The following is a 24,822-nucleotide window of genomic DNA, read 5'->3' as shown; positions in this document are numbered from 1 at the left end:
CAGTCTGGACTCTCATGGATTTGGCTTCAGCGCCTTCACTGAGATTTTGCTGCTGCCACCTGTATTGTCTGCATCCCTGCGACAGCTGTAAATCTGATTTAGTTTGAGAACCCAAGGCACACAGCAAGGCATTCAGCCGGGCGCAGTGATGTGCAGCTGGCTCTGGGCGTGCCTACACAGGCTTGTGCCCCTGCTATAAACTTACCCAGAAAATAGTCCTTCAATAAAATTCCCTTTCTTCCTTATTCTACACATTGCAAGCATAATTATTATAATTAAACACTTAAGAATTCGTTATTACGTGAGGGTACAGAAATAGGCTTCTGGGAGTTTCCGTAGTGTAGTGGTTATCACGTTCGCCTAACACGCGAAAGGTCCCCGGTTCGAAACCGGGCGGAAACACCACTTTTGTGTCCAGTTTCGGGCTCCCTACCATAAAGACATTGAGGTGCTGGAGCGGGTCCAGAGAAGGGCAACAAAGATGGTGAGGGGTCTGGAGCACAAGTCTTATGAGGAGAAGCTGAGGGAGCTGGGGTTATTGAGCCTGGAGAAGAGGAGGCTGAGACCTTAATAATAATAATAATAATTAATAGACCTTATTGCTCTCTACAACTACCTGAAAGGAGGGTCTAGAGAGATGGGGGTCGGTCTCTTCTCCCAAGTCACAGGCGGCAGGATGAGAGTAAACGGCCTCAAGTTACGCCAGGGGAGGTTCAGGCTGGATATTGGGAAAAAATTTTTCACTGAAAGGGTTATCAGACATTGGAATGGGCTGCCCAGGGAGGTGGTTGAGGCACCATCCCTGGAGGTGTTCAAAAGACGGGTTGATGTAGTGCTGGGAGGTATGGTGTAGTGATGGTGTTGCTTTTTGTTTGTTGTGCGAGTGTCTATTTTTGTCAAAGTTAGGTTGACGGTTGGACAAGATGATCTTTAAGGTAACCTAGAAGATTCTGTGATTGTTGCTGTGCATGTGATTAATTTTGCTTTACTCTGCCAATCTAAAAGTTAGTGTCATGTCAGCTAGTTAACAGTTGTCCAGTACTAGTTGTTCAACTAGTTGAATACCATCTTTTGTCATTTTAAAAATTTATTCCCCCCCAGGCGGCAGTTTTGTTCCTGGATCTTAGAGTGACTTCATTACCCTCTAGAAGTATTTCTCATGCTATAGAGACAACCTAGATGTTTATTTCAGATTAGGTGCTTAGCTTTTAAATGAGATTTGAAAAGTTCATAGATTTCAGAAATTGAATGCATCTTGCTGATGCAAGGATTGATGTTTTCGTAAATTGAAGGTGTCTAAATACTGTGCTTTGGAATGCACAGAAAGAGAATATTATTTGAGATGCTGATCAATATTCAGCTTCAAACACACTGCAACTTTTAATCTGTTAAAAATGTCATGCCAGATTCTCCATCTATTCCAGATGAGAACTTTCTTCTTGGGCAGGAAGAACATATCAAAATTTGTGTGCTGAAAACTAATATTAACATCATCACACTTTGCTCAGGTGAAAAAACAATTGATATGAAAAAGAAATGCAAGTTTCTTCTTGGGGCAATAAATACAGAAGTGTGATTTTTTTTATATTTTTTTTTTCACTCCCCATTTATAAGATGGTCAATAATATCAGCCACGCTTTGCTGCATACACAAGTGATTGATTTTTTTTTTTTTTTAAATAAGTTCCTTTCTGAGTAAATTTCTTCATCTTTGATTGTATAGGCTTGCAAAGAAGTTGAAAAGTGAACCACTGAAGTCAGACTTTACAATAGATTTAAAGCACGAGGTAAGCAGTGATGTGTTGAAAAAAAATTAATATCAAATCTATATGTGTCAGGGGTGATGAATGATAATGGAAATAGCAACATCTAAGAAAAACCTGTTAAACGATTTGACTGCAATTGCATGTTTAATTTATTTCCATTCCTTTAGTATTGTAATACTTTAAAACTATATTTCAAGCATAGAAGGATTTATTAATAAAATTGCATTCATATAGCAATACGTATGTGGTTTTCTACAGTAAGGGATCTTCTACAGCTTGCACTATAAGGAAAGAGAGATGCTTCCAATTCATGAAGCATAAGCTGATATGAATAGTGTCTCAGATACTAGCTGGCCTCCCTCACTTTCTAAATCAGCCTCTAAGAGCTAAATAATAATGGGAGTTTGGATTAAATATTCTGAGGAACTTAAGGCTTGTGTGAACAACCAACTCTGCAACTTGCAGCACAGAAGTCAAGAAAATATTTTTTGTCGCTGGTTTGCAACAGTTTTGAAATGTAGCCACTAGGTCTTTCAGAGAATAAGTGAGTTGACTAGAAGGAACATGAGAAGAAAGGAGTGGGGAGATCCGAAAGAATATCAGTGCTACTTTTTCTGAAGTTTTTTTTTTTTTTTTCCTGCCTTCAAACTGTTTGTGCAGCTCAGGGTTTTGTACTGTCACCAAAATGAACTCCTGAACCAGAGTGGAAGGGGAGGATGAATCTGGAATAAGCTTGCTGATTTTGGCCTGAAATTATGAGTGATGTTGAATTTGTTTTAATTTTTTAAAACTCTTAAAAGTCACTCCTATAACTCCTAAAAACCACTGCTGTAAATTGTGGTTCTGGCCTGGAAAAAAACAAACCCACGCCTTACTTAAAACTACTGCTGCTGTTTCAGGTCTTTGTTCCGTAATGGTTATAAACCTCCCTATTTCCAACATAAATCTACAGCATATTTACAGAGTATAAGTTGGTAGCATATTTAAATGAATTTGGTTTTGTGCCAACACTATTCTTTGGCATAGTTTCCCCTCCCTGACTGGTGTATTTCTCAAAAGCAATTGGACCCCTCTCAGCTTTCATTTTGCTGCATGAAACAAGCCAACAAGCTGTTTCTTTCTTCTTGTTAATTTTTCTAAATGCAAGACCTTGGGCTTCACACTGTTAATCTTCTTTTTGTAAGCTACCTCAAAGTCATTCATATATTCCCAATATTCTAGTCTACCTCAGTACTGACAAGGCCTTTAAACATAATGTCATTTAAAAAAAAAAAAAAAGTCATTATCAGACATTTCTTTTATGTGCCACAGATTGTTTAATGAAAAACAATTGATCACTCGACTGGCGAAATTACTTCCATGCACTTCTTACTCTGTTAGCAGTTCTTTGCATATGTTTCATTTCAAATTTATTACCATTGATAACCTACTGCAGCCCTGGCAGTTATTCTTTCTGCAGAGTCTCGTGTCTCCCTAGAGGCAGCTCCATTCCCCCTCATTTATTTTATAAATCACCATCTTCTGCTCCTTAAATCATTTTTATCTCTACGTCGTTATTATGTGAATCAAGATTGACAACAAATCAAAGGATATAATCTGTGATCTTTAATGATTGTATGTAATGTTTAAATTTATGAAGGATGATAAATGTTTTAAGAAATGTTTTAGTTTCATAGGGTCCTAATAGCATGTGCCTCTAGTCCTTGGTATTTTATTGTGCTCTGCATCAGTTTTTTTTCACCCTATTAATTTCCAAGTTCCTATTTCTTATATCCATAATATTTGTATCACTTTCCATCTGGAAGGCCTGTCTTGCGAATATGGTAAAGGATTTTTTTCATGCTGCTTCTTAGCTGTAGATTGTTTTTTAGACTTTTTGTAACTGCACAATATATAGCATATTGCCTGATGAATATTCAAAAGTGGAAGTGAATAATGGATTTTTTGTATGTCTAACATTAGTATTAAACTAGGGCTAAGACTAAGAATATCTTTTGTCTTTTTATTGTGACTCCATTACCATTGTTTTCGGAATGGTTTGTCATATTGTTTTAGAACCTTAAATGGCACTCTAACCTCCCATCTGAAATATGGCAGCTTCACACCATTCTAAGGCTTTCAATTGGAGGTCTCATTTTTCAGTGGGAAATCTTAGCATATTATGAACTTTCATAAATAATTCATGTTGAGTTACAATTGTTAAATATTCTTTGTGCTGCAGGAGCATTTCTTTTTTGTTGGTTCATGTGATAGACATTAACTCTAACTAGCTGAATTCTGAACTAATACAATCTTAAAATGTACTGTAAGCTCGTTAGAAATCCCTTCCCTTGCTGTTACATAGTCTTCGCGCTGCAATGCAGGGTCAGGAACTACTTGAATATGAATATGGTGACATCAAATATGGCCACAAGAATATGAATGTGGTGACAAGGCAAGAAGATAACCTTGGAGATGTATATGTGATTATTGGCCGCTCCTTACCACGAGCGTGTGTGTGTTACGTGCTGTTTCCATACTTCTCTACTCCAAGTGCCATCAACAGTATTTATCTAAACCGCCACTCATGCTTATGCATTTTCCTCCCTATAGAGTGGCCTTTCCCTCCAGTATTTTGTTGAACTCATCTGTAATGCTAAGATCATCTGTCTTTTCAAAAGATGGTGAGGCTAAGAGAAATTAGAACTTGCAAACTAGAAAACTTGTTGTATTGAAAGAACCTGCAGCTGGGTTACAGGGGTTTAGCAAGTCACTATCAGCTGAGAAGCAACAGGGACCATGTTTGTACTCAAAGCTCCCAGTCTGCATCTGCTTAATTACAAGAAAGAATACAGTAATTTAAACTCTTTTCAGTGCAATCAAACGAAATATTTTTACTTTGCAATTGATGTGGTCTAAAAGTACACGTGTAGCTATGACAGCCCAATTACAATCAGCAACTTGCTAGAAAATCATCAGTTAATTGTGTTCTAGTATGTGACTGTACCCTATCAAAAGTATTTCAAATCTGGAAGCTTCAGTTTCAAAAATGTGATTGTATTCTCAAGCCTGCCCCCAGTCCTAACAGGGCCTGTACCAAACTGGCACTTCTATTTTATTCCATCTAAATTCCAAAAATGGCTGAGTGCAGGTAGATGGGATCTTCTGAGGATGTTGAGACCTAAATGAGTCTGATGACTTGGGCTTGTCCTGACCATACTTAATGCTCTTGGTCTGCGCTGAGGTCTTCCTTAGCACTGGGGAGAAGGAAGTATTATGCCCTTTTAATAGTAGCTTAATGATCACATTATTTGCCTGAAGCTAACAGTTCCGAATTAGGCATAAAACAGTGAAAAGGAGAATCATCTTCATGGCCTTTGGTGTCTGCTGGGTCTGGTCCCATATTCCAGTGAAGCATTTAGTTTGTTTTCCATTCAGCAGGAATATGTGTAAATAACATGGGAAACAGGAACTAGAAGCTGTAACTTTAACTTCTGACCGAGTTAGGCAGAAGCAGACCTAGAACCCAGATCTCCTACATCTTGAAGTTACGTTCAAACAGCTCTTGTCCAAAGGTACTTTCACGTCTTTGGCCTATCCTCAAGAGAGACCAAGCATTCCGAATCGGGAGTGTATGGCAGTGCAGCTGGGAATCTCTGGATCCACATAGTTACTGAGATGGTATTTACTGCCTTTTAGATTTTTGAGAACTTCATTTTGTTCTCACAGGTTTCTGAAGATTTTTATATGAAATGAAGTTAATTTTTTTAATGGTCTGAAGTAAGTACCCAGCGTAGAACTCTCCTGCCTGAATGCTTAATCTGGCAAAGTTATAAGCAGTAACAAGTATTGCAATAGAAATGTTGGGCAGGTCTAAGTGTTCTTGACGTGTCGTGAAGTACAGATTGGAATATTATGATTTTTATTAGGAATTGAATGTAAATACAAAAGGGTGGTTTTCTTCTCTTCATACATCACTGGTTTGCTTCCTTTTCTCTGTAAATTTTGGCTGGCTATTTTTTTATTTTGTTTTTGCATTTAAAAAGGACAAGAATCTACTATAGGATAGCATATCTACTACATTATCCTTCATTGTATTTTACAGTTTCTTAGAGTTTAATTACTGATTTCGAGCATTTTAAATTGTCACCAGAGAATGAGTGTATTTTGAAAAGCTGAAAACTGCCATATAGGCCTAGGTATTCCACATTATCAAAATAATTTAAGAAGAGCAGCACAATAAGGATTTTTGTTTACTTTAAAAGGTGTAAATATTCACTCTGCCGCTTCTTAAAAAAGTTGAAGTTGTTTTGATATGCTTAAATATATGAAAATAATTGTGATTCTGTGAAACAAATTTTAAAACTTGTCTATCTACAGAATTTCTTTCATAGCAAAAAATTACGTTGGCTCTATAAAGGCAAGCCAGAAGTAAGGTATGCAGCTAATTAATCAGCTAAGGGACAAATCTTGTACAGCATCCCGTATTTTTCAATTTTCCTGTAAAGTTTGTCCTGTAATATGATTTCTTTATATGTCCTGAGAATTTTTATACAGTTTCATTACTGATATAAATGTTTTCTGTTTTGATAGATTGCCCTGTATATTTGGCAGAAAGGAGAAGGACCACATCTTACTCCAGTGCCTGAGTTCTGCACAGATGATGTGACCTCGAATACGGTTGATCATTGTGCAACAACATTCAGTAATTTTCTGCCACTTTGTGTAAGTACCATATTTTAAGTACCATTTGCTTAGTAATGGTAAAACTTTTCCTAAAATGCATAATACTTGACTTTAAAAATCTCAAACCTTAAGAAAGTATTTTTCAACAAGTTAAAAAAAAAAGTGGCATTTATCTATTTTTGGATATGTTTTCAGCCTTCAGCTTTCAGCACTGGATATTTCGTGGCAAACAAATATTGCATATGTTTTTAGTAGGTCTTTCTACCACAATGTTTGATCAGACCGTGATCTATAAAGTACTTCTTACATTTCTGTGCGATACTGAAGTATACATAATCTTTTTTCACAGATGGGAGTCTGAAACTTGTTGAGGCTAAAGATAAAATGTAACTGGAACACAAGAAATTTCATCTCAAGATGCGGAAAAAACTTCTTTACTTTGAGGGTGGCAGAGCACTGGAACAGGCTGCCCAGAGAGGTTGTGGAGTCTCCTTCTCTGGAGATATTCAAAACCTGCCTGGATGCATTCCTGGTTTTGCTTTGGCAGGAAGTTGGACTGGATGATCTTCGAAGGTCCCTTCCAACCCTTTGCATTCTGTGATTCTGTAACATTTTGTGTTTGGTGCATCACAGTACAACCCATCCCTTCCACCTCTTGAAGAATCCATTTATGATATTATGGGTTAGCTGTTGATAGTGGCCAAAAAGTGTTCCATGCTTCCAAGGAGAGCAAAAATCTAGGTGCCAAAAAGGAAATAAAATTTTAAAAGTTAAATTATTTTATTACAGTTGAGAAAATTCAAAGATCTCTACTGTGTCGAATTTAAGCTTCTTTTTCCAAGTATGATATACTTCAATATGTTGTCATAGCAATTAATTTCAAAGAAATTAAGATAACATTCTTTTTCAGATTAATCATTCTTAGTTCAACAAGTTCTATTACTGGTTCTCTTTTCCTAATGGTACGTGTTTTAGTTCATGTTAGAATACCGTATCAATGGAAAAAGTATTTCAATAATATTATTTCAGGAATTTTAAAACACTAGTTTTTTCCAAGAGACAAAAATGTGCTTTGTACTGTATTACTGGTACGCTATTCTACTTTATAAGCTATACAATGAAAAGGTATTTTCTGTTTTATTATATGCGTAGACATACATATCTTATAAAATGTTACAGCCAGAGTCTGCAGTTACAAAATTCTTTTTTGTTCTGTTCATGTAGGGAGAGCCAGTGAAAAAGGAAGATGTCTTTGTTGCTGTAAAAACATGTCAGAAATTTCATGGAGACAGAAGTAAGTTGATGGTTAGTCAAGGGAGTAGTTCTATGCGATATAGTGTATGAAATTAATATTTAAAAAACAAGCTGATATACGCTGTCTCTGTAGCTCTTTGGGACTAAATGTTTGCAAAATCCACTGGGAAACATGAAAGCTTCAAAACTGTAAATAGCTTATTCTTTAGGTAGAATTTGCTATTCAGAGTTCTTCAGGAGTGCTGCGAAATGTTTAAGACAAGAAGTTGTGGTCATTTGATGTTTCATCATTAGTGATTGATTGACAAAAATCTTGAAGTTGAATACCTAAATTAAAAATTAAAAATATGCATAAAATTAGCTCATATTATTGCAAATTGGAGCTGTTGCAATATTAATTAATATAGTAGCTATTAATATCCTTCAGTGTGTTTCCCCAGGATAATTGGTTCAGTTTTATTCCTTGTACAAGCAGTGCCAATTATGCAGTGGTATGGAGGCTGACTTAGAAATTTAAACAAGCTGAAAGCTCTCTACCCTCCTTCCTTTTGTCCTCCCCTCCAGTCAAAGATTGAGCAGCTTAAAGAAAAAAGGGTCTAGGTGTAGCACAAATAAAATATAATTAAGAACTTAGAGCTGACTTTTTTTAAGTATCTCTGTAGTGCAGTGTTAAAACTTCAGTGTGATCACGAGTATTAATCCATATTGATAAATATTTGCATCAGCAGTCAGAAATTTCAAATATTTTTTCTTTCTTTGAAACATAGGAGTTTTAGAAATTACCAAGTCTTGTGGGATTCAGTTTACCATAAGCATTAGTCTGGACGGTAACACTTCTGTCAAAACAATCAAGGAAAAGAGGAGGACACTTTAGCCAGTAGCCCCCTGTAGACCACTTAACTGAGGTGGGACTCAGGTCCCTGCTTCAGTGAACTTTTTTTCATTTATGCAAAAAAGTGAGACTCCACTGAAGAAACTGAGAGGCTCAGTCTGAACAGCAAATAGTTCTGTGTGTTAAAGCACCCTACTGAGGTGGAGGTCCTTGGCTGGAGAACGGTGAAACAGCTTTTACTGGTGTGTCTCTTCTGCCAGGTGAACGTTGGAAGAGTTTTGTGTATCTGTGACATTTCTGTATCAGGGCCTTTCTGAAAGCTTTCTGATTTTTTTTTTTTCTTCTGAGAAACACTTTTAAAATAGAACATTTCCACAAAATAAGAAAATAATTTCCTGTCTACCTGTTTTTTTTATTCTATGTGGGGAAAAGTGTACATGGCGTTTCCTGTCAACACATGATTTTGCAGTTGTTTTATAATGTAATGCAGCATTTTTGAACAAAGGAGTTAATGTACTGTGGAATTCCCAGCATTGCATTTCAAAACTGCACTATTATACTGTATGAACATATCTTTTGTATATGATTCCCTTTGGATTTTTTAATTCAAAAATTCAAGAGCAGTGTCTAAAATGTGTCTAAAAGCAGTATCATCCATTGCCCAATGCTACAGAAGTGGAATTATATTTTTTCCAAATATTACCCTTTCTACTGAGTTCTTACTACTCTACCCTAACAGTCACCTTTCAGTTCATTTTAGCCTTATCAAACTGACTGTTGGTCAGTCAAGAATAATAAATCCTGCAAGTCTTTGTGTGATCAGGTTAGGGGGAAGTGAGCAAGTAGGTAGGCAGCAAACATCAGATTAGGTGATGGATGATTCCAGCAAGGGGCTAAAATGAGTTGTTCAGAAGCATCAGAGTTACACAGCAACAACGGGAAGTTATGTTAATACATCGTTTAAAGAGCTAGTTACTGCTGGTTAATCTAAGTCCTGACCATTTAATTTGTAAAATGGAGAAAAAAAAATCAATGGTTTTAACCTGATCATTCTCTTCCAAACACCCTGCAGGTGTTTGGCTGTTTTTTGTGTTATCCATAATTTATTCACTTCTGGATACAATTTAAACATTTATAGCATCATTATTAGTATTTTCTGTGATCAATTTTAACTGTTTATGCCAAATGGCAAACTAATAAGAAAAGGGTTGCCCTTGTAGAGAAGCATGAAGCAGTCCGTCTTTGAAAAGAGTCTCCATGGGGTAAAAACTGGTTGTATGATATTTATGAATGTCCTTTTGTGAGTGTGTCTCCAGAGACAGGTGTTTTTGAGTTTTAACATGCTGTTGCTGTCAGATATGATGTATATATCACACGTGTATATTTCAAAAGGTGCATTTGGTCTGTTTCTAACTCAGAATACTTTACATGCTGTACAGTTGGATGTGCTGTTTTTAAAATGTGACAGTTTCAATACTGGAAGAATGATTGATCTCTGATAGTGTTCGTGCTGATGTGTGCTATAAAGTCTACCATAGCAAGTGTAAAAGTAATGTATTCCATACTTTGGTTAGCATAGATGTGAACATCACAGTTTTCAATGTAATATGAGTGAAACTGTAGTCATATTTTAAAAGAAAATTTATTACTGTATAAATAAAAACGCCCTGACTGGCTTTCATAAAAATGTGGAATTGTTTCTTTCTAACTATTGTAAGAAGGAAAAAAAGAATGAACATGTAGAACCATGATGCTGTATTTGATACAGCATTTTTGTTGCCATGCAAAGGAGTATGTAGGTTAATAAGATGCATAAACGTTTTCATCAGGTACTTATTGTAAACAAGTTACTTATGTTTTAATGTCAACGATTGTTTTTGCAGTACCAGTTGTAAAGCAGACTTGGGAAAGAGAAGCTGCCCTTATTGAATACTACAGCGATTACGCAGACACCTCCATTCCTACTATAGATTTGGGCATTCCCAATACGGACAGAGGTGAGCTACTGACTGTTGTCATCAGTTTTGCGTAAATAACTGTCTAAAGATGCTAAGTTTTATGGAAGATATGTATATTTCACGTATAATGTATCATTTAGAAATTCAGTATTTCTGTAGCACATTTGTGCTGTCTAAGCTAAAAGAATGCTTTGCCACACGGGAAGTGGATGGACGGAGCTGGGACTGTTTAGTTTGAGGAAGAGGAGGCTGAGGGGAGACCTCATCACTCTCTATGACTACTTGAAAGGACACTGTAGAGAGGTTCGTGATGATCTCTTCTTGGAGGTAATTATTGACTGAACGAGAGGGAATGGCTTCAAGCTTCAACAGGGTAGGTTTAGATTGAACATTAGGAAAGAATTTTTCACCGAAAGAGTGATAGGGCATTGGAATAGGCTGCCCAGGGAGGTGGTTGAGTCACCATCCCTGGATGTGTTTAAGGGACATTTAGATGTGGTGTTGGGGATATGGTGTAGGGGAGAACTTTGTAGAGTAGGGTTGATGGTTGGACTCAGTGATCCCAAGGGTCTTTTCCAACCTAAATGATTCTATGATTCTATGAGAGTACAGTTCACCTATGTAGGTAGAGTGTTCTTTTTTTGTAGAAAACTAAATACTGTGAGTATGAAAGCACGGTACACTGATATATTCCAAGAGACAAAAATTGGTCTTATTACTCTGGGTAGGAGTAATAACTCTTGAGTTATTGATGATCTTGACTCAAGATCGTAAACAGTAGCAGAAGTCATAGCTTTATGTCAAAAGACCTCAGACAGTGCCAACTGGTTACTGAGCATAAACTCTCTGCCATATGGTATTCAGATATTAAAATCTTGTGCCTAGTATGTCTTGATTTAAGCACAAAACCTAAATGTTAATAGTTAATGAAAATAGTTAATGACAAATAATGTGGTTTTAAAGTATGTTACTTTGTGTTTGAATAGAAAAAAGGCTGTGGATATGATGGCTTCTATGAGTTTATTAATTTTAGGGTTTTTTCTGAAAAGGGTTTTTAGGGTTTTTTCTAAAGGATGTGATTTAAATTTGCATCTCAAATATGTTGCCTGTCATTTCCAAAATGTTTTGCATAGTGCAGTAAAATATTTATTTAATTTATGAATAACTGTTTATTACAAAATCTCACTTTATTTAAATGTATATATTCTGTTATTTCTCCTCTTGTAGGTCACTGTGGGAAAACTTTTGCTATTTTGGAAAGGTTTTTGAATCATAGCTCTCCCAGAACTCCTTGGCTAGTCATAGTGGATGATGACACGCTGATAAGGTAAATATTGCAATACTTCAGGAGTGACCACTGTTTGTATTGATTTTTCACTGTGAGGGTGGTGGAGCACTGGAACAGGTTGCCCAGGGAGGTGGTTGAGGCCCCTTCCCTGGAGATATTCAAGGAGAGGCTTGATGAGGCCCTGGGCAACCTGGTCTAGTTGGGGGTGTCCCTGCTGACTGCGGGGGGGTCGGACTCGATGACCTTTGGAGGTCCCTTCCGGCCTGGACCATTCTATGATTCTATGATAGGATTTTTAGCAATATTCACCTCCTCTTCTGTATTTAAGAGATACAACTGCTTTATTAGTTGTGTAGTTTTATGTCCGTTTAAGGGAAAAAAATGGACACATCAGCGTTCCTTGACTGATATTAAAAACAATGTAGTCTTGTAACTTGATAAAGACTATGCATATTAGTGTTACTATGTAATCATACAGTCTGACTATGATTACTCATTGTGATCATTCACTGTAGGTATGTCTGAGCTACAGGTATATCGTGATCATTCACTGTAGGTATGTCTGAGCTATAGGTATATCAGTGGTGGCCAGGACAAGAGGTAACGGGCACAAAATTGAACATAGAAGTTCCATCTAAACATGAGGATGAACTTCTTCACTATGAGGGTGGCAGAGCACTGGAACAGGCTGCCCAGAGAGGTGGTGGAGTCTCCTTCTCTGGAGACATTCAAAACCTGCCTGGACAAGTTCCTGTGCAACCTGCTCTAGGTGGACCTGCTGTGGCAGGGGGCTTGGACTAGATGATCTCCAGAGGTCCCTTCCAACTCCATATGATTCTGTGAGCTGATTGGCTTTAGTCATATGCTAATATACTTTCTAAGATGTATTCCTCACATAAATGTGCCAGAAGAAAGGTTCAATAAGCTGGAGTCAGTTGTCAGAGCACTCAGAACTGTCTCCAGGGTCTTGCCTTCATTAAAAAATTAGATCCCATTCACATGGAAACTGACACTGTGGTGTAAGAGAAATAAAGCACAGGGATCAACCAGCAAGATCACGTGGTCATGAACATAAGTGGTTCAAGACAATACATTAATTCACATGACAGAAGAATTTGGAAGGGGCTGTAATTGTAGATAAAGCAATATTTGTGTAACGAAATCCACCTTTTTGTTTGCATTTCCTGGGGAAAAAAGATCATTTGCTAAGATCTTACCATTGTTTAGAAAAAATAATTTAGTGTTTTCTCTGAGATGAGACTCAGTTTTGCTGAGAAACTTTGCCTGCTTCTTCAGAAAAATGTTTTAAGCTAATTGATTTATCATTTCAACAAATTCAGTAATTATATCTCATAGCAAAGAACCCATCATAAATTTCTGTTTAAAAGTTTGTAGCTCTGTTTTTTGTAGAAATTCAGAATTTCTCCTATTATTTTTGTGCTATTTTGTGCGATCTCTGTTTTAAAATGAATGTCTACATGATTTTTTAAATGGATTTTCACATTATAGTATTTTCAGACTCCGAAAATTACTCAGCTGCTACGACCCAAATGAACCCGTATTTCTTGGAGAGCGTTACGGTTACGGCTTGGGAACTGGAGGATACAGTTATATCACTGGCGGAGGAGGGTAATTTATTTAAACTCCTACTGAGATCTACATCAGTCTGATACTTCTGTATCTTCTTAGTGTTTATCTCTTAGTTTCTGTTCTGTCATCTGGATGTGGAAGTTTGGGGGTTGTTTTCATTCTCAAGTTTGAGCAGACAGAGACACAGATCATCCGTTTTGCTCCATACCCTGATTTTGAGAAGGTTCATTGTAAGCAAAGAATTCTATATAACTGAAGGGACACATTCCAGATAATCAACTAGCAATTTACGTCACACCTTCTGTGTAGCAACATATGCGGGTCACAAGTCTTAACTCTTGTTTTTTGGTTTGTGGGGTTTTTTTTTTGTTTCCCGAGGCTCTAGCTTATTTTTCCTTCTCTGTTTGATCTGAGCACTGAGATATGAATTTTTTTTTTTTTTTTTTTTTTTTTTTCTTTTTATGATACATGCAGTCTTCAAAGTTTCAGTGGTAGTGATGGAGTATCCTGACAGTATTCTCAGGTCAGTCTTTTTGCCTCAGCATTCAGTATCTGTAGAAGTTTTGCCGTGTCCCGGCGCCAAGCGAAGGATTGTCATAGAGTGAATGAGCTCATGAAGCCATGTAGCAGTTTTAGAGTGTGAATCTTCTTAGTACAACTCATAGTAGCCAGGGGACCCTGTATTCTGATCAGACCGGGTGGGTGATGTAACCTCAGAAAAGGCAAGAGTATATTCCCTCAGCTGTTGAATTAAAGACATCATCGTGTTTCTGGTCTATTGAAGGCTTATTTTTAGTGATAATGATCTAACAGCTCCAGGCTGTGCTTGGTATTTAGTTGAGCAAGGAAGCTGGGGTGAACAGAAGAGCCTTGCAGTGGCTTCGAGGAACATTTTTCACTTGCAGAGGGAACTCTATATAACAGAGGATTCGGGGAATGACAGTTCAGGTTTAGAGTTATTTTCATTTAATTGCTACATGGTAACTAACTGGGAAATAAATTGGAGTAAGATAGAGGAAAATAACCCTTTAAACTCGTGGGCAAATGTAGGATGAATTAGCTGCAGCAAAAATGGTGGCTAGCTAAGTAATTGTTGGAATGAAAAAAAATTGACATAATTGTTATAATTAATTTTGATTATATAAAGTAATTGTCTTTCAGAAAATGCCTCTTAGACTACTTGTCAGTACTGACTTCTCAAGTTTTGAAATTTCAGGGAATTTGTACAAGGGGGCTACGTTTCGTCTTGCAGTTTTTATATAATTTAGCAGTATTTATTAATTACAGTCATTTGGCTTCTGTAGTAGTTATTGTCTTATATGTTTAATTTGATTTTCTTATTCAGGATGGTTTTCAGCAGAATAGCTGTTCAGAAACTGCTCGCTAGTAAATGCCGGTGTTACAGCATGGACGCGCCTGATGATATGGTCCTTGGGATGTGCTTCAGTGGCTTAGGAATCCCTATAACACATAGTCCGCTTTTCCATCAGGTCAGAGAGTTATTTTTACCAGTATTTAAAATATATTTTATTTTTTTAAGTGTACACTTAAAACAGGATTAATAAATATTTCAAACTCAGTCAGTGTGTAGTAACTATCATCACGATGCTGCTGCTATACCTTATTTCTCTCCAGAACCAGTTTGATCAAGCAAATAACATGGATTACTACAATGCTTTAGTAGTTTATAAGACATTTCAGTTACCCTGTGACTACATTTTATAAAAAATGCATTTGTCAGAGGTGGGAACTTTGAAAAGTATAATTAGAAGCTACATGCTTTCAGTACTTGTGATATGTCCTCTAAGAAAAGAAAAAAAAACCAAACCACCACACCACTGTACTTTTTTCTTCAGGTAATGGAGCGCTGACTGTGAAACATTTCAGTAAATTTGTGTCTCTGCTTACCCAATTTTTCTATTGATTCAGTGTTTACTATTCTGAAATACATCATTAGTGAAGATATAAAATGTAAAAGAATTCCTAAAACCATTGCTTTTGTGGTAGATTCTGAAGAACGGTATGAACGGTATATATATATGATAAATTGCCCGGTGTGAGCACAAGCAAAAATGGGGTCACAAACCATAATTTTCTTATAAATATATTCTACAGTTTGGTAGAAGTGGGTTGGAATAGATTTGAATTTTGTTTCTGTCTTCCAGAGTATTTAACAATCTAACTGCAGTGTCACAGTGAAAAACACGATGCGTTGAGTCCCAGAGAGATTTGCTGCCTCGTAAACCAAATAAACACTTTCACTTCCTCCCATGGAATCAAAGAGAAGAAGCACTTACAATTTTTCCCAAGCACTAGATTTAAACAAAAATAAAAATCAGCCTTTAAATCAGTGTAGCGTTTGATGTTTTTCAGGTGTTAATCTCATTTGAAAACATGGGAGACCTGTGTACCTGAATATTAAATGAGATTAAGATCATCAGCTACTTGAAAATCAGTAAATTGCCATGTAATTCAAAGCAGCTGAAGTGTTAGGGGGGATGTTTGCTATTTAAATTATCCATTTTTTCCTATATTAGGATTTTCTTTTTGATTCCTATTTAGAGAAATGGGCAGACCGTGAATGTACTATTCGATGTTTTATTTCTTTGTCCATATAAAAAAAATCCTATTTGTTTATTTTCCTGTTTTGTTTATCATTGCTTACTCCTTTCAGTGTAAGTATGAAAGAAAGCAAGTAAAGCATCTTATGAAATCAACTGTTACTGAATAGTTTGTTGCTTCCACAGGTGTTTTAAAAGACCCAACATCTAATTACAGGAAAGTTGGAAAGAACAGAACTCATTTTATAGATTTGTAGGAACAGCTCTTATACAACAAAACAAAGTACTTCCTTGTAGTCCTTAATAGTGTGCATTTGGTACTGAGTCACTTTGAAAGTGAAATCCTAGCAGTTTGATTTTCCACACAGAAAATTACACTTGAACTGTAATTCGTCTTTACTGCTGCTTATAACAAATTCCAATTTAACATACCTTGAACAAAAATTAACCCTGAGGGGGAAAAAACTACTGAATGAAAATTGAGTGTGCTTATTCTATGATTCCCCTGTTATGCAACAAGTACTTTAAAAATGAGAAAACCAAAATTGGATTTTCTCTCAACCAGAAAATTATTTTTTAAAGGCCTGACGGAAGTATTATGATGTACAATGTTCCTTGAAGTACATGAATCCAACATTGTACTGAGTATATATTAAGAAACAGAAGCAAAGATGTCTTGATCCTTGGAGTGCCCGTGATGTGACAGCGTTTGCTTGTTCTTACTGGTTTTTCCTCTTTGCTACAAGCTAAAGTAGATACGTGTTCTGTAATCTGCCCCAGAGGCCTCTGACATGATGAGACTCTTGAAGAGAAAGGAACCTCCCCATGCTGAGTAGCAGCCAGGATTGTGGTCTTAAAATATAAAATCTGGGCAAAAGCAACACGTTTGGCTTTTGTGGAATACCAAATACAAATCCTAGCCCCCCCCCCCCAAAAAAAAACAAACCCTAAGTTTACAATAACTGATTCTGCAAAATGTAAGAAGGAAGAAATTAAGGGAATTTATATCTTAAGGTCAACCACCTATAAAGCGTTATGATTCTTAGAGAGCAATATAATAAAAATTGTAGTTACTAGAGCAAATCTCATGCTTTTAGAATTATCAGAACACCAAAATTCTGTGTATAGCTCAGTAAAAAGCTGATTGGTTTTCTGACAGCAAAATATCTAAAAACTGTTTCTACCCAAATTAAATTATCCAGTTTTTTGAAAACTAGATGTTCGTTAGTTTTTTTTCAAAAGTCTTGAGGGAGGTAGGCTCCCTCTTGATTTCTCCAGTGGAATTTTTTGAAGTACTCTGTGATTTAAATATCAAAATTAAACCAACAACAGCAACACATATTTAAATATCTTAATGTCAAATTCTGTTGCCTAATTTTATGATTGGAGTGTACACGGAACTGCATGATGAGTGCAGCGTGTAGAATTCATTAATAGCAGTGAAGTGTATAGCATTAAATCAGTTCCCAGCTCAGGCATCAGATCTGAGATTCAGTATCCAAATCACTCAATTTTCTTGTATTTTACATCTAGAAAAAAACCGAATGCTTTCATGCATTTCTCTTTACAAAAACTCTGTTTACAATGGCAAAATCTGGTTATTTTACCAGGGACCGCTACAGGTGGGGCTTTTTTAGATAACGATAACTGTCAGAGGAAATGAAATGTGCTTGGTGCATTAAGAAGTCAGATGTGATGTGGCTGTGCTGTGTTGCGATTCCGTCTCTTCTGATATCACCTGATACAGAATAACAGTGCAGTTTTCCAGCACCACAATATTTCCTGCATTTGGCAACCATCCCCCATGATAAAACTTCATATATTGTGGTTGCTTATGGCCTTATTGGAAACCTGTAATCACACAGATAGTGCTGGCAACTCTTAGTAAGAGGAAGAGCAGGGGAATATTACTTAAATTTATTTTTTCTTTATTTTTTCTTTATTGAACCAAAGTGATATATTACAAAGATGCGATACAAACTACAGCTTTTTAACAGTTGCTTTCACAGATGGTGACCGTTTCATCCTGAGAAACAGGGCATACTTAATATCAGTGTGTTCCATAGCGTGATCATTGCAGCATGAGTTTAAGATCTAAATCTAGAATAATGTAAAGAAAACCAACCCTTTATTATCATCTTGCATGCTTTGACAATGCCACATTGCTTAGTTATGATAGGGAGGCAGCTGAATGATGATACTTTCTTGTTCTGAACTTATTCTTCGTCACTGAGTACTACTGGTTTTGGTTTATTCTTCCACCTTAGGCACGGCCAATGGACTACCCAAAAGACTACCTCTCTCACCAAATTCCAGTATCATTTCACAAGCATTGGAATATTGATCCAGTGAAGGTATATTTCACGTGGCTGGCACCAAACACGGAAGAGTCTCTTGATGGAAAGAAAGTTGGGTATAACAGAGAGGATTTATAAGTAGTGGAAGAATTGAAGTGTTGATTAATGTACTGCAGATGAGAGCAGTCACTACTGTGATTTTTGTGTTGTTCTCACATTGTTCATGTGTTCATGACATTGAAGACAATGTTTTGTTCCTGCTTGTTACATTCCTTCAGAGCAGTGGAAGAAGGCACCTAACTGACTTTTGGGTTCTTCATTACTCTTGGGTTTCTTTCTACAGTGTTTTTGGGCTTTCTGCACCAATCAACTTGACACACATGTAAAATGTCTCGCACAACTTTGTTTTCTTCTTTGGACATTGAGTCAGACTCCATCAATTTACATTTCAGGAGTGATTCAGGAGTGATGTATTTGAGAGCCTAGTACTGAACATGTGTTGAACCTCTATTGAACGTCATCTCTCATTGACCTACAGAAAACAGTTCCCTAAACTCTTCTGGAGCAGGTTCCTGAGAAATCAGAGAGGAGACATGACTTTCTGTGCCCAGGAACTAGATTGTGTGAAGGCTCTGTTCGTTTTTACTCATTTCATATAGAAATATTGTGGTTTCCTGGGATGAATGGGCAGAGTGTGGACCACTGTTGTACCTTCTAAGTTTACCAGCATTTGTGAGGAATGTCATCTTCAAAATTGAAAAAAAGGTTAAGGACAGGGATTTCATAGGTGGCCACGGGAGGTCACTGTGGCTCCTTTAGAAACCTAAGTCACTGTGTATCTGTTTGGCAAGTATAAATGTGACTTCTAAGGATTTTTGCAGAACTAACACTTCAGTACTTCTGATGTGTGCATTTCAGTAGTATATGGATGCCAGCTTTAAAAAGTTTGTAGTATTCCTAATTTATATCATCAAGATAAGTAATTTTATGCATACAACTTGTAAAAAGTGAATCATATTTAAAATGTTCTTGATTTTTTTTTTCCTTTGAGTAATTCAGTTTTGTAAAGATGTTTGTACAAAAACTGGCTTTAGTATGTTCTAAACTAATTTTTATACTGTAAAACTGCTCCTTTTAAGATGACAGTATATGGCACTTGTATGCTGTTATTTAACTTCACTTGCTTATATTGTAACCAAATACAGGGTCTTAAAGCCATACTGCTGAAGTCATTTGTGGTTTGGTTTTTTTGGGTAGGTTAAAAAATCAAATCCACTCCAAAGTAATGCAATACTTGCTCTTAGGTGGAAGCAGGGGAGCCACTGATTCCTGGTTCAGTAATGACTGAAGTTATGTAAACATGGGTTTGTGAATGTTGTTTGTGGCATTTCAAGCGTTGGAATAGCAAGCACATACTCGTAATAGATGCAAACTCTGATTAAATAGGAGCAACCCATGTTATGTCTTTTTTTCTTTTTCCTTCCCATTTTCAGTGCCTTAAACAGTAGACATTTTACTGATGCCAAGACTATGTTCTCCAGTACCCTGGGTGAATTGTTAATTATGTTTACTGTTTAGAACTGTGAGAGCCGAAAGCGAAATAAAAGCACTCTTCTTTGAACTTTTGTGCCTTCTTCCTCTTTGCAAACTGAGTAGAGAATTTTTTAAGCACCGTGTCACAATTTTATCACCTGAACAGTATTCTGTGGTCAGTTGTAGTAAAAGGCAGCTTAAACATTTTTTTTTTAATTTATTTATTTTCATATTCTATCCTGACATGCTTCCCCAGCTTAGGTTAATTTTCAAGTCTCTAGTTTTGTGCAAATGAAAAATGCTTTTGCAGTGGACTCCTCGTGATTGGAAATCTTGATGCTGTCACAAAATACATGCTATTATCAAATTCTCCAAGGGTAGCCCAATCGCTTCCAGTTTCAGAGCGGATCTCTTCCATCTCCTCGGGCCCTGGGGAGGCAGAGTAAGTCTGGCAAAGACAATCAGCGTTGGGTCCATGCTGTTTGTTGCTTGCTTACTCAGACTTTTTCTTATGTAAAGGTAATAGTAGTTGTCTTAACATTCTTTCTTTTGCCATTAGCTCTGGATTTTACTGCAAGGATTCTTATTATTAAGCATTAGGCTTCTGATTCCCGTCTTCATAGTTTTGAAGGCGATGAAGCAGTCATTTACTCAAGGATTTTGCCCCCCAAACTCTGACTTTTGATGTGCAGCCCTAGCAGCAGCATGACAAAAGTGACCTTTTATTCCATCAATTAAAAAATACAAGATTATTTTTTTTTCAAGCAGAGGATCCCAGAGAGTTTCTGAAAACAAGATGTGAAGCCTTCAGCAGCATGACAAAAGTGACCTTTTATTCCATCAATTAAAAAATACAAGATTATTTTTTTTTCAAGCAGAGGATCCCAGAGAGTTTCTGAAAACAAGATGTTAAATATGTTAAATCTAGTTTTAGAAGACTCAGCAAAGCTGCTGCTGTCTGAAACCTAGAGACAAAATTGCACATTAATGAGCCTGAGCAGTGCTCATGTTTGTGAGAAAAATCAAGGGGATTATAAATGGTGTAATCTTAAAGCAAAGCAAGAGAAGGGGAATTCACAACTCACTTTTCTAACAGGCAGATTAAAATGGGACTGCAAATTTGATAGACTGCTTGAAGTTCCCTTTTCTGGGACATTCCAGAATTGCGGTGTGAAAAAGAAAATCTGGGAATCATTATTGACTGTTTGTTTTCTATGTTTATAACATAGAAAATTACCATGTATTGAGACACTTCTTTCATGGTATTGGCTTGATAATACAGTTGGTTGGTTGGTTGGTTAATCTGCTTTCAGGACCTCCAAAAAAATCTTGAAATACTGGTGCCTTCAATATATATATAAATGATGAGAGAAGAGTTATTTGAGTCCCACATTTCATAGAAGTGAGAATGATGGCTGTGAATTCATTTTTCTTTCCCTACATCTGCAGATGGCCCAGGCACGGAGAGACCCGAAAGGAACTGACCTTTGTCTCTTCCTTTGTGAATAGGAAAACGGGCGGGAGTCTGAGGCAGCTTTGCAGCTGGATAACTTCATTTTTGCACAGCACAACTTTCTACAACAACATCTACAAGGATGCAGACCCCGCCACCTCCTTGGCAACCTGTGGCACTGTTTGACAACCCTCCCAGCATGAAAGGGTATTCTTATGTTTAATTGGACTTTTCTTTGTTTCAGTTTGTGTCCATTTCCTCTTCTCCTGCCACTGGGCACCGCTGAGAAGACTTTGGCTCTGTCTCATCTACACCCTCCCATCAGATGCTTATCAATAAGATCCTCCCTGAGCCTCTGCCTCTGAGAAGTCCATGAAGCTGCTTAACAGGGGTTGAGATCCAATTTATTTTTACTTATTTGACAGGTTGTCTCTAACCTGGCAAGGTGACTCCAGGCACTTTCCTCCGGAGCCTGTTTACAGGTTTTTAATAACTGTCACGGTGCCAGGCATTTGCTGCGCGGTGAGAAGCTGCTGGGAATAATTAGCACCGAGGGGAAAACGTCAAAGAGATTCAAATGTAACATTTATACAAAATGCTGCTGCTCTTTAAGGTTCCTGTCAGCAGCAGCACAGGATCTCTGCCAGTCCCTGTCCCCTGGGGCTCACCCCACCTCCACCACTGTGCAGAGCAGGTCCCTCACCCAGAGCCCCCTTCCCCTCCCCTGCCAGGCTGGTGCCAGCAGCTCTGGGAGCTGCAGAGCCCCACAGGCTCCTTGATGCCCCTATGTCCCACACGTGGCACCTTTCCACAGGACAGGTTACCCACAGCTCACAGCCCCATAGGAAGCTGCCCAGGGTGTCACATCCCTCACCTCTCATCGCTGCTCAGCCCAGCTCCTCAGTTACCTCACCTTCCTCCTCAGAGTTGCCTCCAGCCACCCTGTCACTGTACCACGCTCTCCAGGTCTGCACATCAGTCCCCCAATACTGGTGATGAGTTACACGGCGCGTTCCTCCTGCTGCCCTCGTCCCACTGGACCTCTGAGGGGTCTAGAGAACAAGTCATACAAGGAGAGGCTGAGGGAACTGGGCATGTTTAGTTTGGAGGAGTCTGAGGGGGAACCTCATTGCCCTCTACAACTACCTGAAAGGAGGTTGTAGAGAGGTGGATGCGTTGGCCTCTTCTCCCAAGGGAATAATGATAGGACCAGAGGAAATGGTCTGAAGTTGGGGCAGGGGAGGTTTAGATTAGATATCAGAAAGAATTACTTTACTGAGAGAGTGGTCAGGCACTGGAACAGCCTGCCAAGGAAGTTGGTGGAGTCACCATCCCTGGAGGTATTTAAGAAACGTGTAGACGTGGCACTTCAGGGCATGCTCTAGTGCCCGAGATTATTGGTTTGTTGGTGTGATGTGGTGGGGTGTTGTGTTGGTTTTTTTTTTTTAAGGTTGGACTTAATGATCTCAGAGGTCCCTTCCAACCATGGTGATTCTGTGATTCTGTAATTAATTGCCCAGTTACTGCTGTGGTCTGCAGGTTTTAAATCTTTCACTTGTGCAGAAGAGTCTGTTTCCAATTAACGCTTTGCCCCCTTGCAGGGCTCATTACCAGTTTCTAGCAGAAGGGTTTTATTGCAGCCTTCCCAGGGGTTGTGCTGCTTGGACAGTGGAGATGTTGCACCAGAGGCAATGGGGAAGGGGTTGGTGATCCAAGCGTTAAAGGTGAAGGCTTTAGACTCCACAGCTGTAACTGTTTCTGTCTAAGCTCTTCAGATACCCAAGGAGCCATTCGTGGGAACAGCCAGAATGTCCTTGGTCGTGATGGTGTGACAGTGTCAAGACCTTAAGCCCTCCCCTGGGGTTTACCCCAGGCAGCGCTACAGGCTGGGGGCAGAGTGGCTGGAGCTGCCGGGCAGAAAAGGACCTGGGGGTGTTGGTCGACTGTCAGCTGAACATGAGCCAGCAGTGTGCCCAGGTGGCCAAGAAGGCCAACAGCATCTTGGCCTGTATCAGGAACAGCGTGGTGAGCAGGACCTGAGAGGTGATCATCCCCCTGTACTCGGCACTGGTGAGACCCCACCTCGAGTACTGTGTCCAGTTTTGGGCCCCCTACCACAAAAACGACATTGAGGTGCTGGAGTGGGTCCAGAGAAGGGCAACGAAGCTGGTGAGGGGTCTGGAGAGTAAGTCTTATGAGGAGAGGCTGAGGGAGCTGGGGTTGTTCAGCCTGGAGAAGAGGAGGATGAGGGGAGACCTTATCGTTCTCTACAACTACCTGAAAGGAGTCTGTGGAGAGGTGGGGGTCAGTCTCTTCTCCAAAGTCACAGGTGATAGGACAAGAGGAAACGGCCTCAAGTTGCATCAGGGGAGGTTCAGATTGGATGTTACGAAAAATTTTTACACTGAAAGCGTTATTAAGCATTGGAATGGGCTGCCCAGGGAAGTGGTTGAGGCACCATCCCTGGAGGTATTTAAAAGATGGGTTGACATAGTGCTTAGAGATATGGTTTAGTGGTGATTTTTTATCAGACCTAGGTTGGTGGTTGGACTAGATGATTATAAAGGTCCCTTCCAACCTAGGCAATTCTATGATTTTATGATGTTTCTGAACCAAGTAGTGGTGACAGGACATGTTCATCATCCAGAACACAAAGCTTTGCATTACCCATGCTCATGCTGACAGCATTATCTACAAGATGGGAAGTCATCTGAGAGTGAGCCTGAACGCCCATCTCTAAGCTTTGAGCAGAAACCCTCTGTGGTACCTGGAGCCTCTGCACTGCATGGAGCAGCAGTGGTGGACAGGTTGCTGTTGAAGATGTTCCATCGTGCATAGAGTACCCAGACTGTATAGATCCCAGCCTCTTTACTGGCTGAGAAGCTGCTGGATCTTTTGAGATAAAGACAGGTATGAGATCCACATGAAGGTGACAAGGCTGCAGTTGCCCATCTTCCCTACTGAGAAATGTTTAGTAAAGCTCTGGCTGTGGACACAGAGCGTGTCTCTGCAGCTGAAGGTTGTTGACATCCCTCTCACAGTAACTGAGAGACCAAAGAAAGACATAAACGTGCTGTTGGTTGGTGGATATTGGGCTTTCACATCTCAGGCACTGTGAGTAATGTTGCAATAGTATCTTAATTCTGTCTTATTAGAATTTATTTCTAAATGCACTCTTTGTAATACATCTCATGGAATAACTATTGCACAAACAGAAACAGCCCACGTTACACAAATACAAATCAACTGTGAGCTGATTGAGTCATCTCCTTCAGGGTACAGTTAATTATTCAAGAAGTACACATCCAAAAGTTGCATGAGAGCTCTCTTCCTGCTGAAATTATCAAATACGCTTAAAAATTTACAAAGAAAGAGACAAGAAACTTCAAACACCTTTGTGAACTTCCAGTTATTTTCAATATAGGGTCAAAGGCAGTATAAAACAACCACGTGTAACTCAGCAGACTGCTACGTGCTATGTGCTCACAGGAGCATAGACCCCCCAGACAAAAACATACCATAATCCATGAATCTTTTATTGTTCAACACTATACCACTGCCCTCACAGAAACCAGCGACAGCTCACGTTGTTGACTCCTCTGGGAGCAGAACTGCCCCTGAGATCA

General features: G+C 38.5%; 1 protein-coding gene and 1 non-coding gene across 4 annotated transcripts in view; both read left to right on the top strand.

The window, feature by feature from the left end:
• B3GLCT (beta 3-glucosyltransferase) overlaps positions 1-19,831 on the top strand; it is a 58,185-nt gene extending 38,354 nt beyond the window's left edge. For all 3 annotated transcript variants that reach the window (XM_014966131.1, XM_014966130.1, XM_014966132.1), the window contains 8 exons: positions 1,723-1,786; positions 6,338-6,469; positions 7,655-7,724; positions 10,400-10,513; positions 11,702-11,801; positions 13,272-13,391; positions 14,698-14,842; positions 18,181-19,831. In XM_014966131.1, the coding sequence (XP_014821617.1) occupies positions 1,723-1,786; positions 6,338-6,469; positions 7,655-7,724; positions 10,400-10,513; positions 11,702-11,801; positions 13,272-13,391; positions 14,698-14,842; positions 18,181-18,348 (913 nt within the window). In that variant the 3' untranslated portion in view covers positions 18,349-19,831. The remainder of the gene's footprint in view (positions 1-1,722; positions 1,787-6,337; positions 6,470-7,654; positions 7,725-10,399; positions 10,514-11,701; positions 11,802-13,271; positions 13,392-14,697; positions 14,843-18,180) is intronic.
• TRNAV-AAC lies at positions 330-402 on the top strand. The gene has a single exon. It is a non-coding gene; the product is annotated as a tRNA-Val (tRNA).
• Positions 19,832-24,822: the final 4,991 nt, after the last annotated feature.

Source organism: Calidris pugnax, unplaced genomic scaffold (assembly GCF_001431845.1).
Source record: "Calidris pugnax isolate Ruff unplaced genomic scaffold, ASM143184v1 scaffold20, whole genome shotgun sequence".
In the NCBI taxonomy this organism is placed as follows: domain Eukaryota; kingdom Metazoa; phylum Chordata; class Aves; order Charadriiformes; family Scolopacidae; genus Calidris; species Calidris pugnax.
The sequence above is the reverse complement of the archived record's forward strand: the minus strand, read 5'-3'. Positions and strand labels throughout refer to the sequence as shown.